Source organism: Cavia porcellus, unplaced genomic scaffold (genome assembly GCF_034190915.1).
Source record: "Cavia porcellus strain 051 isolate PalLab524CR breed Dunkin Hartley unplaced genomic scaffold, mCavPor4.1 scaffold_24, whole genome shotgun sequence".
In the NCBI taxonomy this organism is placed as follows: Eukaryota; Metazoa; Chordata; class Mammalia; order Rodentia; family Caviidae; genus Cavia; species Cavia porcellus.
In genome coordinates, this window is record NW_026947507.1 from 38,543,840 (window position 1) to 38,560,596 (window position 16,757).

At 45.3% G+C, this 16,757-nt stretch overlaps 1 protein-coding gene across 2 annotated transcripts in view; it reads right to left on the bottom strand.

Annotated features, from left to right (window-relative positions):
• Ebf2 (EBF transcription factor 2) overlaps window positions 1-16,757 on the bottom strand; it is a 183,560-nt gene that overhangs the window by 25,381 nt on the left and 141,422 nt on the right. For both annotated transcript variants that reach the window (XM_003479363.4, XM_063234898.1), the window contains exons 9-10: window positions 15,860-15,990; window positions 15,051-15,177 (exon numbers count right to left, since the gene is read on the bottom strand). In XM_003479363.4, coding sequence (XP_003479411.2) covers window positions 15,051-15,177; window positions 15,860-15,990 — 258 coding nt within the window. The remainder of the gene's footprint in view (window positions 1-15,050; window positions 15,178-15,859; window positions 15,991-16,757) is intronic.

The window sequence follows — 16,757 nt, forward strand, 5'->3', positions numbered from 1 at the left end:
ATACTCATATTTCTAATCTTGATGTGCTTTCTTCTCTTTTTTGAAAAGAAAGCACTAAAACTTCTGGATAATTGAGCATTACATTATCAACTGTTTATGCTAGCTAACTGCACTGGGTATTTAAGAGGTAGCTTGTCTAATAACTGCTTTTTGGAATTTGAGCTATTTGTGTTAATACCTATTAGTCTTGCCTGTGTTCTATAGATAATGCTTGACTGTTTTATTTAATATATATTAATATCACATTATTAAATATATTTAATCATTTTTACTACTATAAATTCATCTTTTCACAGCCTCTTTATGTTTCTAATACTCTTCTTCCCTGGTCACAGAATCATGAGTGCAGATTCCTCACGCCATCCAGGGCAAGCGTGGGCACCAGCAAGTACACGGGCACCGGGTTTCTGGCACACGAATGGCACCAGCCTAATATTAAGCATTAATACCAGATTTCCCTCTTCTGGGGGGAGGAGGCAGATGAAACACTAGCACTCACATTACATCTTACCCAGAAACACGTGTAAGAAGAGCTGCGTGCATAATTGGAATCATTCTGTAAACTTTTTTCCTACTTAGCAGAAAATGTCAGCAATTCCAGAAGCCTTTTTCTTTAATAACAAGGGTTTTTAGTGTCTGTAATATGCAGTAATGAAAACAGTCATTACCACACCCAGACCATACTGAAGGCGTACTGTGTACCGGGTATCCTGCTAAGCTTTTTATACATGTTAGCTCTTTTAATCCTCACTGCAACCCGAGGCCGCGGCTGTATCCCCATGTGAAATGCATTCTAGGTGGTAAAGATGGGATCTGGACCCTGGCTTCTCTAACACCCCAGTCGGCTCTCTCCTCTTTTCCGCTGTAGAGCTAGAGCTGTCAGCCCCACTCCTCTGGGCGCCTCCTCCTCAGAGTCCAGAACAGGGCTGCAGGCATGGAGTGTGAAGACACCAGGGTGGCCCGACTTCTCACTTCCCAAGAGTGAGAAAAGCCCCATTTGGTATCAACCAGCGAACAAACAAGCAGCTGCCTGATGCCATGGAGCAAACAGACTGGGAGACAAAATCCTCCCAATCGGTCCTTGCTTTCTCCTTTGTGAGCTATGCACTGTTTTCTTACCCAAAGTGCAGGTTTTCTCAGATGGAGAAAATTGAGAAATTACAGATGTGGGTAGCTTCACAATGCGCTGCGCACAGATGAAAGGAATACCCGGGTGAGAAGTGTAACTGCTCACGCTCTCCACTCCTGTCCTGCCCTTGCCTTTCATCCATTCAGCCACTCACCGGGCAGGTCCCACCACCTTGCATAACAACACAGTGACCACCCACCCATCAGGCCCTGCCAGTAACCTTCTGCTTGGTCTTTCTGCTGCTCACAGAGCAATTCTCAGATTGCGGCTCTGATTCCTCTGCATGGGTGGAAGGCAGATGACAATTTGTCTTTATAAGAACTTATCAGACATTGATTCTGCTTGTTCTCCCCCATCAGACTGAAAATCACCAGGGTACAAAGGTCCTGCCTGGTTATCTCTCCGGCTAACTTCTCCCCAGCTCCTCAGGCTCACCTTAGAAAGTGCAGATTATCTCAGCTGCTCTGGGTGAACAATTCTATTTCACATGGAATAAACAGATTAGACACAATCATCCCTTTTTACATTGACAATTTTGCGCAGGTTCCTGCCACCAGGTTTCACAGGAATCAATCATAGATGGGTCGTGTGTGTATCCAAATGAGAAAGAGTACGGTGAAATACAATGTTGCTAGCTAAATGGATGGGAAAAAATCACACACACACACACACACCTGTGCTTGTGCACATGTGGTCTCATGTAGTCAGTGCATGTTTATTTGAGGTAGAAATCACCAAGTCAGAATCTAGTGACTCATCCTCAAACCATGAGAGGAAATGCCAGGCCAGGTTTGACAACACATCTGCCTCCCAACTGGCTTCCCAGCGGAACATACATCCTATACATTCGACTTCATTTTGACCTTGCCTCTCAGCCCCCCACCTCCCTGGGTGGTATCCTTTGGCTTTTCAGGCCTGGTGTGAGCCAAGAAAACCTCAATTAGCTAATGAGGTGCCCAAGACCAGCACCAAGACTGTCTCTAAGCACCAACCAGGTCATTAACTGCCATCATCCATGTAAATTTACAACCTTGCCTGCCACATGGACAGAGTGATATTGGGAAGTTCTGCCAACCCTTTGGCTGACAGAGACATGGAGAAATGGCTGGCAAGGCAAAAGCAGAATAAATTAAGAATATGCTTCAATCTATAGGCTCTGTTTATCTATGTCTTTCTTTAGTAATATAACATTAAGGTAAAAGGTCATATCCCCACTGAAATATAATTTATATTTACCCTTTATTAAATAATTATGGCATGGCATGAAGTTAAATATTACAGAAGCTAATCGAGGGGGAATTCAATACAGAAAACTCAGACATGAGAATTTCATCTTTGCTATACATAGAATGTCTTAATCCTCCACTGGGAGTCATTCGGGTTTGCTTAAGGAGTTTAATAATACACATTTCAACTGCCACAGAATCTAAATCCCATTTGGATCAGCCTTGAAAAACTTTCATCAATACCTTGAGATTTTATAACATTTCTCCCAAGAGCTTAGATCTTATGTGTCATTTCTCATTTTGATTGTGAGTGTAATATATGAGGTTACTTATATATCTTGGACCCAACAAACAGATACAAACTTTAAGCAACTTGTGAAGGGTTTTCGTTTTTAAGTAAGTAGTATTTAACTAAAAATATCTGCTGGGAACCTCTCATTTAAAAAACAAAAAGCTGGCTGGGCTCAATACTCATATTCCCAAAGGATTGATGAGACATATAAATTCCATATCATTTTTATTTTCTTAAGAGGCAGTACAAGGACCAGATGATGTTTATCCCAGTTTGCCCGTCTATTTTTGTTTACTAACCATGTAAAAATGCTGACTGACATTAGAGGCGGGCTCTGTGTTGGAGTTCTGGTCAACCCTTCACAATAGAACACCAACATCGCACGCATCACGTATGCCCTTGTTCACGGGGTGGGGGGGCAATCACAAATGCAGAGGCAGCCACCGCTGGTGGGTTTTCTTTGCAGAAATTTGAGAGAAGAGTAAGACGATGGAATGAGGGGAGAGCTGAGTCCTCAGCTGGGCTAGCGCACTGGGTGTGTTGCTGAATCACACTGCTGACCTGGGTTTTGGCTTCATTCTAGCTTCACTGTGGAGTCCACACAAGCCATTGTGAGGCCACAAAGGTAAAAATGTTGGGCTAGAGTGTGTTCATCTAACTATACATTTATCTGCAGAAAATTTACACTCAGATTGGAGGTTCCCAGAGCATGCGGTCCACTAAAGGAAACAGCCTGTGGACCCAGAGGACCACACAGTTCACTGTCTGGACCCCCAACTTTTTCTGGAATATAGGGAACAAGCAAATGGAATCTTGTACAGGGATTTTGTTCCAAAACACAAAGCCAAATCTGTGAAATGTGATTTTCAGATTAACACCAGATTAGAAGATAACTTTGATGTGCCCAGAGGAAAACACAAAGACCAGCAACACTTGGAAGTGGCCTCAGTCAGAGAGCTCCTCTCTGTTGACAGTGCAGGAAAGTACAGAAGAACCCAACCTGGGGAGGACCCCTCCCCGTGCCACCTTTCGGGTTTCTCCATTCTGCCCAGTGTCCCTGGATCACGAGCTTAGAGCCCACCTGCTGAGTCCTGCAAAGTCAGCCTTCGGCTGGACTCCATTTTTGGTTCTCCTCTCCCTTTTCCCCATCCAAATTTCTTCTTCCAGTTACCTACTTTCTGCCTTATTCTTACTGTGCCCAAAGGCTATACATGTTGAATATCCCTTAACTAAAATGCTTAGGAACACAAATGCTTCTGGTTTGTTTTTTAAATTTCGAAAATTTGCGTATGCATATGAGATGTCTTAGGGATGAGACATGAAAATCATTTATGTTTCACATACGCCTAAACGTGTCGCCTGAAGGTAACTTACGCAGCCTCTGTCGTGCACCTGAGTTTGAGGTGAGGTGTGGCATTTTATAATGACAGCATCAGGTCAGTGCTCAGAAAGGCTTGAATTGTTCAAGTGTTTCAGATTTCAGGTTTTTGGATGAGCAATCACGCTCAACCTGCATTGGACTGGAATGCAAGTGGTTCTGAGTTAAAATGTGTTCACAGCATCTGACAGTGCAGAGGGATTCCATTCACCCTCTCTAGGGGTCCACCTTGGATCCCGACACTGGTAATGCCACCTTTGTTCAGTACTTCGCTGGGTGGGGCTTTGGTTGATTTCTTTGCAAAGATAAATGGTTGCACTAAGTGGTTTGTAAATTGGTGCATTTTATGATTTAAGGATATTAATATCTTCCCAGTACCTTGGCTCACTAATTTAACTCATTCCACGTTTCTGGGAAAGATGGTTAAGGTTGTTTGTTACCTGCTGAAGAGTTTGCCAAACCCTCCTATTTGTGAGCAAATTTGTTCACGTAAAAAAAAAAAAAAAAAAAAAAAAAAAAATTTGTTCACGCAAATTTGTCCCTGACGCGAGTCACTGTGTGTGGCCTCACAGAGAATTAGAAGTGGGTGAGATCGCTTAACCTCGGTGACGCGGACATCTCTCTTCACATCCATTTATTTTAATGGATGTAGCTGATTTAAAAAATAAAAAATGAAAGAAATAAAGATCACACAGGAACACATTACGCGGAAATGGCACCTGCCTTTGCAGACACGAGAACAAGAACACGAGGAGAGAACCAAGCAGAAGATGAGATGGAAGGCTTTGATATTTAATCTTAAATGAATATTAATTTAATATTTAATTACACTTCAGTTTCCAGAAAAAAACTGCAGCTGCAAGACAGATTGTTTGAAGAAGGGAGTCATATACATGGTTAAGGAGACAACTGTAAAAATTAAAGATAAATTCCAAGGGTAAATCTAAATGCCACAATAGACTAGTTATGAATATGGGCCTGTTCCCCGTAATACCATCGTTAGACTATTAGAGCCGAGAGCGCCAGTCTGTTAAGGAGCTGGGTGTCTCTGGTAAAGCAACACTTCCTACTCTGAGGCTGACTGCAAGGACCCCATTTCTCAGACGCAGCTGTAGGAAGAGTCTGGGACTCACAAGAGGCGTGGGAGGGTGGGGGCTGCACAACTTTGCAAAAGTACTGAGCACCAGGAGAGCTGGGGAGCCAATCTATTTTCTCCTTCAATGGGGAACAGTTGTACCCGGGCCAGGTTTTGATATCTCAGTTGGGTATTTTAAACAAAAACTCAGTTTCATTTCTTCAGCGGGATTTTGCTTTTTCAGGATAACGCTACAAGGGGGAAACAAGAAGAAATGCGAAATGGATGAGCTGTTAACATCCGAAAGCTAGACTGTACATCTGTGCGGTGCAGCCGTGGGGGGAGGCTCCCGTGCACGGACTGTCTGGCTATGATTTGGGGGGGCTGTGGGAAACTCTGGGCCTCCCGGTTCTCCTCCCAGCTACTGCCTCTTCCTGCTAATGAACTCTTCCGTTCCAATAATGAACAGCGGTGTTTAATCAGCAAGTTCATTTTTCTGCTAAAGTGAAAGTTAAGAAGTATGGGGGGGGGGTGGAGTTGTGTGAGCAATCTGGCTTCCCAGATTCGCCAGGCTGGCTTGGTTCACTTCTAAATCCAACTACGTACCTTGTGACACCTCTGCCTACCCCTGGCCTGCTGGGCCCTTTTGGTCTCTTCTGTTCCCTTTGTTTTTCTTTGACCCTCATCTGCCTTGGCTTTGGCCACTACCTGCAAGTTCAGGCTTGCAAGCTGTCTTGGGCTCCTCTGTTACTGGCAAAACCCTGATTTCTTACCTCGACTGAGGTATCAAGGGTACCAGGTGGCAGGTCCAAAGAACACATATTTCATGGAAGAGAAGACACACAAAAAGGCCACCAATCAGCCACAAGGCAGGCAGCCAACTCCATCATCACACCTACTATGTATGCTCTTTCCAAATGTTTGTCATAGTGAATTCTGCATATCTTTTTGTGTCTATACACATAATTACCTTTGCTTAGGTATATGCCCTTCATCCTCTCAGGAACGTACCAAAGGCCATCAAAATGTATGTTTAAATGTTTCCAAGTTTATTACAAGAAGACACATTGCTAAGAATCCCTCTACCTTCAAATACATTTACCTTATTGTTCTCGTGATTTTCTGAAGCAGTTCTGGAAGCCCTGCTTCGGGTCGTTAAGCAGTATCAGGGAACAGCACGGTGAATGTTCTGCTTGGACCATCTAAGGGAAAGGCAAAAACACTGCGGTGCGTCCTTCCCTCAGGCTCTTGCCCAAAGTCACAAGGACCAGGAAAGGTCAATGTTTTTAATCGGTTCAGGGCCTTGAGGCAGCTACAGCAGTGCACCTAGAGTTACCGGCGAAAAAGAACCTCCAGAACTGCTTCAGAAAGCCCCAAGAACGATGGGATAAGCCTGTTCAAAGGAAGAACAGTATTTCAAGGGGGATTGTTAGCAAACGTGTTTCTTACTGTAATAAACTTAAAAATGAAACATCCATCCTATTTTCATCCCAGTTTGCATTTCCCCATTTTTTTAGGGTGGGAAAAAGGTACAAAGAATAGTTATGTGATTCTCCCAAAAGCTGGAATGGAAACTCCAGCCTCTTGACCCAATCCCGCTTCCCTACTGCCCTACTGCAGGGCTCCAGCTCCTTCCACGCCAGCTTGAGCATCACTCACGCTCATCAGCAACAGGGTGAAGCCTGCAACATCCGTTATTACAGACAGGAGAATCTCCACCCTGTAGAAGGAATTCAGGGCACTCTCTAGGCTCTAAGTCTAACACATCAGCCTGAGAAACAACCCCATTTGCCATCCAGAAAACCTGGACAGAGGTCAGGTATCTTCTGAGGTCCTCTTCACACTCCCTGGCTGCTGCCTATTAGCTGTGCCCTTCCTCAAACTAACAGCCAGGGGAACAAGGCCAACCACGGTTGCCAAATCGAACCATGAGAGGTCAAACAGATGGCCTTGGGGTCATGTCTTCTAATAAACTGTACAGCATCAAGAAGTACAGGCCAGTGTTTAAGAGCAAAGCTTTAGAATGAGACAATTTGGATCAGACCTAGCTTAGTGATCACAAGCAGATGGCTTCATTTGTCTGAACACAACAGGATTATAACATTGAGATATTCATAAAAAGACCATGGAAAAGGACCATGATTAGTAGAACTCATTAGCTGAGTCTTGCCGTGTACACTCAATACACAGATGAACATCTACCGTCATTTTTCTTTACCAGTTCTGTAGTATTGTAGAACTTATGGGAAATGTCTTAATCCACAATCAAATGTAAGGTCTGGATTCTGGAAAGAGCTACAGTGGAGTTCACATAGAGCTACAAAGAGTAACAATAGTAAGAAGCTGTGCACATCCACCCTGTCCTCAACGACCTGCCCTTAGCTCATGCAATGTACCTCCTGGTACATCCTGTGTGTGCTGATAGTGCCACGGCTTTACACACCAGCCATTCCGCCTCCAACACTTACACCACCTGGAGTCAAGGCAGCCAAGGAGGGTCTGCTCACTGACGGCTGGGGTCCCTCTGGTACTCGGGACCTTTCCTTCACTCCCATGCTTGGCAGAAAAGTCAGCAAGGAGAGCAGAAACAAGCTGTCCTCCCGAGCAAGCCTCAGCTAGCACACACTTTGGGGCTCGAGCCACGTAGAACCAACTGGTCCCTTCCTGATGGGTTTCACGTGCCTCTCTCAATCCCATAGCAGCAAGCTGCACCTTAGCATACCATGATCGGAGGAAAGCAAACCTGCACAGTCACACATGCGAGGAAAACATGTCACTCTGCAGAGTCCTGATGCTGTCTGTACTGTCCCGGGCAGCAGCAGCCATGGGGAGCTGATGAGTGCATTTTGGCTAATTATGCCAGGTCCATCTGATAGACTGGGCCCATCACAGAGGCACGGACTTGCATGCAGGGGCTATCAGCAGCTGGGCTGTGTGCGTGTTTAGGTAGGAACTGAAGGAGGAGAGGTTTGCTCTGCCTCCCTTCCTGCATCCTGCATTCTGAGTCTTCTTCTAGAAGTCCCACCTAAATGTTACCCTACAATACTGGTTTCATGGGGAAATGGCCCAGAGTGTCCATGTGTGGACACTCTGAAGCCATCATCTTTGCAACAGTCACATGAGCAGAACTCACAACTCCCAAGTTCATTTCTTTAAAATACAGATCCTCAGATCTTTGTCCCCCAGAAGTGCAGGCTGGGTATGTCTGGAACCACATGAGCAGAATTCTCATGACCTACTAAACTAGGGAAACACCTATGGGGGATAATGTTACATGGCCTGGCCTTTACGGCAGAAAATGGAACCCAGAGAGGTCAGGTACCTGATGGAAGGACAAAAGAAGACGATGACACAGCCAGCCTCTGACAGCGGCTCTCTGACTGCCCCCACCAGTTCTCTTGGACCCCTCCTGTCCAGATGTCTCACTCTGCCCCCACCTAAGCTTTGTAAGTTTCAAGTTCTTCCTTCCTTCTGAAATCAGGATCATTTTGCTCACTTCACCCCTCCAACCCAGTATTTTGTTCTTGCCCAAAATGGCTCAGAGCCCCAGCACACAGTGGAGTTGGAGCTGTTGATCCCCTGGGTGCCCCAAGCATGTGTCCCAGTGTTCCAGCCTCAGCACTCAGGAGGCCAGGACAGCTAGAAATCTAAGAGGCCTTTGTACATCTTCCATAGGGAAAAGCCCACAACTCTGGGGGCCAACTGGAGTTAGGACTCAGATCTGGATAGAGCGGGGTCATCTTCAGTCACCTGCGGAAGCTACAGCCTGTCCAGCCATCTGACCGAGACTATGTTAACTTTCATGGCAGTGCCCCCATTCCATAGGAAAGACATAAGAACCCCAGTCCACTTCCTGTTGGGCCTGGAACCCTGTGTGTGTGACATCAGCTCTGTCTCCACCACCCTGACTTGTACTAGGCCCAGTGACCTCACAGTAGAAACTTTTATGGAGAGGGACAGACTCTAGACCATCCTACGGCACCCTGGCATTTTTGGTTTCTCTCCAGTTGTGAAAGGACTAATTCCTGAGTCCCTGCCCTTCCTCCCTACTGACCTTCCTGGGTCTTCCAGTCAAAGGCAGCCTCCTGGAAGAAGCTTCCCTGACCAGCCGGCTTGTGCCTGAGAGCTCAAGCTCACTGGTGCGTCCTGTTCCAGCATTTCAACACGTGTGCCATTAGCTCTTGCGTCATCTTTCATTCCGTTAAGTTCTAATTACAATTATTGAATTTTATGGGAGGATAACAGGCACATAAACTTCATGAAAATCCATGAATACCAACATCAACAAAGCAGCGTTGCTAACACCGAGGTACAAAGGCTTCTACCCCCAGATCTCTGTGAAATGTTCATTTTTCATAAATATAAAAATTGGCTCGTGCTATGCGTGCTGCTTTTAAGCTTTTTAAAAGCTTGTGTTATGAATGTCTTTCATGTAAATAAATATCCATCCATGGCATTTGTTTAATGTTTAATAAGTGTAAAGATGTTTCATTATTTAATGATTCCCCTAATGGACACTAAGGATGTTTTTAATTTTTCACTTCTATAAATAGTGCTGCACTAAACAGCCTTGGGCCAATTCAATTATTTCTTGCACATACATTCCTGAAAGCAGAGTCATGGGTCAAAGGCACACGTGTCTTCGAGGCTAATACCACTAAGCGACTTGCTGTTCTCTGGATATTTACCATCCTACAGCAGTTTGTTAGGCTGTCCTCCCCTGCTAATTTGACAACCTGGATACTTTTTTTATTTTAACTCTTTTTTAAAATAAAGATTTGATAAAGAACATTTGTGGTAATGTTGGTTGCCTTAATTTGCATTTACTGGATTATTCACGTGGCTGGAAATTTTTATGTGCTTCTTAATTGTATTCCTTCCTGAATTCACTCCTGATGTTACTTGCTAGCTTTCTATTTCGATGTTTGTCTTTTTTCTCAATTTTTAAGATACCTGCATTCTCTCTTTACCCACAGTGGGTAATGTAGCAGGTGACCACAGCAGGTATAAAATAAATTTTTGTCTATAATCTCAGCACTCAGAAGGCTGAGGCAGGAGGATCCTTGCGAGTTCGAGACCAGCCAGGGTTACAAAGTGAACTCAAGGCCAGCCCAAGCTGCACAGTGAGACCCTGTCTCAAAAAGACAGAAAAATAAAAAATAAAATAAAATAAATTTTGGCTGAAAAGAAGGAATCTCTTCTTACATAGCATCACACACCCCACTGAGCAAATATGTTTCCAGCTTCTTCTTTTCCTCTTAATTTTGCACCTGGTCATTTGATCATGCAAAAATTTTCTTTTCGTGTAATTGTACCTTCTGCTCGATGGTCTCTGTTGTAAGTAGCAAGGTGAGCAAGGCTCAAAATCATGATTTTTTTTAGATCTAGAATTCTGTGAAAGGCTTTCATTTTGTTAGAAATATTTAATTATATTTTAGTTTATGACATGATTTAGAAACCTAACCTTTTCATCTGACTGCTTCATTAGCAGCTAGCCCATCACATGGGTTAAACGTACTTTTTCCCAGCATCCACCGGAGATGGTGCCTCATCACACTGGTACTCGGGTACTTACACACTCAATGTGTGCGAACACCAGCTACGTTTAAATCTTCCCTTGTGTTGTGTCCCATCCCCTCAGGTTCCACAAAGCCCCATGTCCTTTTAATGACCAAGACATAAAGTAGGTTCTAACGTGTGAAAGGTCAGCCTTCTCCTTATTCAAAATCGGTGTTTCTACTTTAGCACCTTTCCGGGTGAACTTTGTAGTTTCCCTGAATATTTTGTTAGTGTTCTGATTGGCACTTAGTTCAGTTTATTCATCAATCAGCATCTTTACAATACGAAGTCTTTCCCCTTTTGGCCAGCTGGAAGTAGTTTGTCCTTCCTCTGAACTCCCTCAGCATTTTATACCTGCAAAAAAAGTCACTTTCTAAACGAGACCCACCCAGTTTTTCAGCCATGAAACCTGAGTATGGTTCCCTTCCCTCCCCACCCCCCGGTACCCCATCTAATCAATCATCAAGCCCCCTCAACACTGCCTCCTAAATTTCACCCCCTTCTGCCTGTCCCCACCCCCAGCACTCTAGTTGGCTGCCAAGGCCATCACACTGGCCCCCAACTGACCTCTCTGCCTCCACCTTGGGTTCTAAGCCATTCATGGCACTGTGTCCAGGATGGTCTTCTAAAAGGCAAACCTTCTACAGATACTCAAGGTACTTGGGTAGGAGCTGAGAAAACAGGTCTCGGTGGAGCATGCACCTGCCTTCCTTCCAGCTTGTATCCAGCTTCTCTTTAATTTGTCATTTTGTCTTGGTGGTGACCATCAAATATATCACATGGTCTTTTCCACCCCAGGGCCTTTGCATGTGCTGTTTTCTCTGTCTGGACTGTTCTTGGTTCTCCCTGTCATCTCAATTTAAGATGATGCAAATCCTCTCACATATATTCCCAGCATCCTGCACGACCCCATTTTTGTACTCATTCCATGTTCAATTCCTTGTTCACATCATCACTCTCCATGATGAAGGGTGATAACAGATGATGCACACTTTTCGGATGTAACGTATAACTCACAACCACCCCTTCTCCACCTTGGGTGCTTTCTACGTACCAGCATGAGAGATGGGGTGCTGAGAGCAGGTCGATGTGACACATTCTTTGGAAATTACTGAGGCAAGAGCATTTGCATCAAGGAAATTGCTAAATGCCGCCAACTAACACTTTTCTCCTAACCCCCTTTCCTGGAGAGCTGGCCATTGCACCTTTACCTGCCCACCCATTTCCCGCACGGTGCCATTCAGTCCCCTCCTCAGCTTGCCGGGCTAGGCAGCCCATCTGAGAAGAAGGGGAAAGGGACACTGGGAAGCGAGGAGGCTGTGCACCCAGGCTCTCTGAAACCACAATATGAGGGTCCACCTTCCTGTCCATCACTGTGTCACCACGTCCTGGAAGATGGACCGGACCCATCTGATGTGGCCCCAGTACGCCTGGCACTTAGCATGACCCTGAGCACAGCGCACCTGATAGGCACATACGTTCTCCATGCAAGTGCCCATAATGCCTCAGCAGACAGCAAGTCACAGCCCAACACGACACTTCTGATGTCCACAGTTACACGGCGTCCTCTTTTGCTAGGCACTGTGTTTCCAGGAACTGCAGACCACAGCCTCCTCGGTTTTGCTGGAAAGCCCCTGCATCTGTGACTCTTCTACAAAGGCTCCCTCAGCTTCCCCAAGCTAGTCACTCTTGCCCCGCATCCCGCTACCCTTCTTGTGTTTATGTCTCTTATGAGACTTAACCTGATTACCATCAGCTGGAGGTAGTACTCTCTCCTACACCTGTCACTGCTAGAGAAATATTGATGGGGGGTAATTCTGAGTGCATGTTTGTTCAATGACTATATGAACTCAGAGATTTGCATCTAATTGATCAGAGGTCCAGACAAAGTGTGGCTGTCTAGTACATCCAAGGGTGGAACCTCTGCGCTACAGGAAACTTGTATGCACACACACACACACACACACACACACACACACACACACATGCAGAGGCTCCGAAGTCCACAGTCCCACACAGAGCTGAGATCATTCTTTATTTCCACAGAGAGTCGAGTGCTAGCTACAACATGTCAGTTATTACAGCCCCAGCTCCTCACAGGCCAGACCTGTCATCCACACCCACGAGGTGTCTTTGAAGCCCTAGAGAGGCCAGACATTCTGTCTGTGGAACGAGTCCTGCCTCACCTCTCCTGATCGCCTCCTGTTGTGCTGCTGCCCACTGACGCCGTTTGGTCACCCCAGCGTCCTGCACCAGGTCTGTGGGCACCAGGCTTCTTCACGCTGCTTGCTCTGCAATCTTGCCTGTGCTTTCTGCTGAGGATGCTGCACACACACACACACACACACACACACACACACACACCCAACTCAGGAACTCCCCAGGTCCTGCTGCAGTGACCTCCAGTGAGCCGGTCAGGAAACACAGCCCCAGGGAGTCCCCAGGACAGACGGAGAGGAGGCAGTGTGAGGGCCCTGGAGAGGAAGGCAGGGATGGGGCCAGAATCACGCGCTGTCCCTTGCTGCCACTCAAGTCTAGCTCACTGAAGTCTCTCCTCCCTGACCATCCTGCACAAGATCCCCCCTCCTTCCTTCCCTCCCCACTCCCTGAAGTGCCGCATTCATTTCCCCGCCATCCATCTGTCCCTCTCCAATGTAGTCTCATTAAGACAGGGAGCTGGACGTCACTCACGTCCACAGCTCAGCCTGGAGTCACACTGCCCCACGGAGACACATCGTGGACACTACCTGGAATGTGTGAATGAGCTGAGTCCCTTCGGGAGGTTGAGCCGTAGGTTTCTTTATTGTGACTGCAATAGATTCTTCCACCCACAAAAATAACACCCGAGTGCACTGATCTCAGGAGAGCAAACGCAAAGGAAAAAAAGCTAAATAAATGTCCCTAAACTTATCCTCCTATTTCTGATCCTTTCTAATAACCTGACATCTACACTTGACCATGAGAAGGAGACACAATTCAAGTAAGAATACACTGCGTGCAACACAACTGTACTGAAAGTGCGTACACGGCCTGGTGGATGTCCTTGGTTGCCTATTTCTTCCCCAGCAGCCCCTATTTTCCCTAAAAACAACATCCTACTTGGTCTCCGTTCATCAGCTGTTTCTCTGCTCATTCTATCTTTCTAGCAACAGCCCTTTCTCTTCCTAAGACAAAACCTTCACACCGCTTTCCAGTGCACAGCAATTCTTGGTGCCTTCCTGATTTCCTGCCAAAGAAAGTCCAACTGCCCTTATAAGGTTTCTGTTTTCTTCATTAAAAAAAAATGTGGGGTTAAAATACACATTAGAAGCTCCAATGGGGCAACTGGTTAGTGCATAGTACTTCTATAAAATATACATTAATGTAAGAAATCACCACTTCCATGTGTCGAATGCAGGAGTGTTGCGTATCATCCTCCAATTAAACTCCAGAACGCTTTTCATTCTGCAAAACTAGCACTCTATCTGTTCAACTGGAGTCCCTGCTCTTTCTGTAGCTCACGTTGTGCCTCTGCGGATGACTCTTCCAGCTATCACACAGGCTTCTAAGCTGCTGTATGGTTTCCTTCCCTCTCTCCCTCCCCAATTTGTCTGCACTATGCCATGACCAAGTTCTGGCAAGTGCGGATCCGACCTCCCGGCCTCCCGTACAGTTCCGTCTCACTGATGCCGGTGCACAGAGGATTCCCAGAGTCACGACATTCCCTTGCTCTGTCCTTTGTCCATCCACATCCTCCTAATCTGCGAATTTAGTCAATTACCACTTCTTTTTGACACCCTATGCTCCTACTCTATCCACACCAAACTCTCTTCTGAAACTCACAGTCCGTCCACTGGAAACATCATTTTAATCTTCCAAATGCTCCAGCTTCCCTGTGCAATATACCATTGGCTGGTTCCAAAGTTGTAAACTTCCAACAGTGAAAGGACCGTGTTTTATGCACCTCCCCATCTAAATAAAGCAATAGTTGCAAAGTAGAAACTTAATAAATACTGAACAAATAGATGGGTTTAAATTTTCATATGTGAAATACCTTGTGTCCCTTTCCAACCTGAGGCCATTTTCTGGAGTCACATTCAAAAAAATCTATTGACAGCCAACAACTGTGACTGTTTTGGTCTGACTGCTTGGATAAGATACTGCTCCTGTATGTTTACAGAAGAGCTAAATTTGTAAGGGTATGATTGCTGAAATGAGCTGTCATGCCCATCTTCCAGACCAGGAAGAAGCTTGCTTAAGTAAAATACAAACCTAGAATTGAGTTTACATTCCCCCATTCAACATCTACCACGCAGTTCAGTTCTTCCCACACTACCAGGAAGACCTCCAAACTGAGAATGAGTACAAAGAAAGAGACTGAGAAGCAGAGCAAAGCGTTGCTTTTTACCTACCTGTGTAGATGAACCTTCCCGGAGCTCCTTTGCAGAACTGTTTGGATTTGTAGGATAATGTCACCTCCACTACTCCGGGGATGTGCCGCGGAGGAGTCTGCACTCTGATGGCGTGAGGGGTTATGAGCTGAGGAACGAACAGGTGGGGAGATGAAGCACCTGTTAGATGGGCCATCACCAAGGACACGGACCACGGCCTTGTGCACTGATTTGACAATTCCCAAGCCCAACTCAGCACCATGACTTTTAGTGATATGTTCTGCTATTTCTCTGATCACAAAAGTAGAATATATCCAGTTCAGAAAATTGTGTTGTTATATAAATATGGAAAGAGAAATAAAAATGGCATAACCCAGAGATAACCAATGTCAGTATCTTGGGTCTTTCCAACACATTTCTATTCACATGTACCACAGAACTAGAGCCTGCCCATGCATGGATACTGCTGTGTATTTTTTTTTCTATCGTAGGACAAACATACCCCTCTCCAGCATCATTACGTTTTTTTCAAAACATAATTTCACTATCTTTTTTAGTGTATCATTCTTAAATAACCTCATAGCTAAATGTTTTCTAATTTTTCACAACTTTCTATACTACTATCAACAATACTTGTCTTCTTGAGGACAGAATCTGTCCCTGAAGTGACCATGACTTCTGCATTTTCTTATCCTTGATGCATGGCCCACAGTAGGTGCTTAGTATGGCGTGTTCACGCCACTTGTCCTTCAGGAATTAGATACTGTTTTCCTCAGAACAAAACAGTCTTTGGACCAAAGGAGATTGGCAGGCAAGTCGCCTTGGCTTACCTCACTCCACACCAGCATGGTGCCAAACACTACTTGGAGACCATCGAAGAAGTTGTCACCAATGATGATGACCATGGCCCCGCCCGTGGTCCAGCCCTCACTGGGGCTAATGGCTTTGATGCAGGGGGTGGCTGCCGAGATGAGGAAGGAATGGTCAGTTCTTTCTTTTACTGGGAGAAATTTGGAGTTTGGGGTTGGGCCCTCCTGGAAAGCTGTGGGTCATTCTAATAAGTTCAAGTTGAGTTCTGTTGACTTGCCATCTTTTCCTAATTGGTTGTTGATTTTTTTTAACCATGTCATTAAAGCCTAATGAATTCACCATTAGGTACGAAAAGGTGAAACACTTAGCTAATTGTGCAAAGGGTGTTTTCAAAACTCTGTTGATTCTGCCCATATTTTTATAAGTTGATCACACTAGAAATGTGTAAATCCCTTTTCTCTCCCCACCTCCTCTGCTCCAAGATGTTAAGATTTACAAGGCCTGGTAATGTGCTAGGGAGAGAAGGACAAAGAAAATTCTATCGTAGTCAAAGTTGGGGTTTTTTCTGCTGTTGTTGTTGTTTTGCTGTAGCTCTATTGAAGGACAATTTCTAATCCCTGTCATGACTTTCTAGGAAGGATTTTGCTCCCTTCTTCCACATGTTTGAGGCCTCTGAACTTTATATCCCAACAGGAACCCAATATGGTTTTCAGGCCATAACTAAAGTCAATCCATCACTCCATTTCCAAAGTTGACAGGGTCAAAGGTGGAGGAGAACTTTGGCAGGACTCCAAAAACATGAGCCCCCCTTTGAACAGCCAGTCAATCACATCCAATCAGTCAGAAGAAACTGGAGGGGCTCCCTGCTCTGAACTCCAGGATTTTCTTCTCCCCTTTCAATGCCCACTGTGGGAGAAT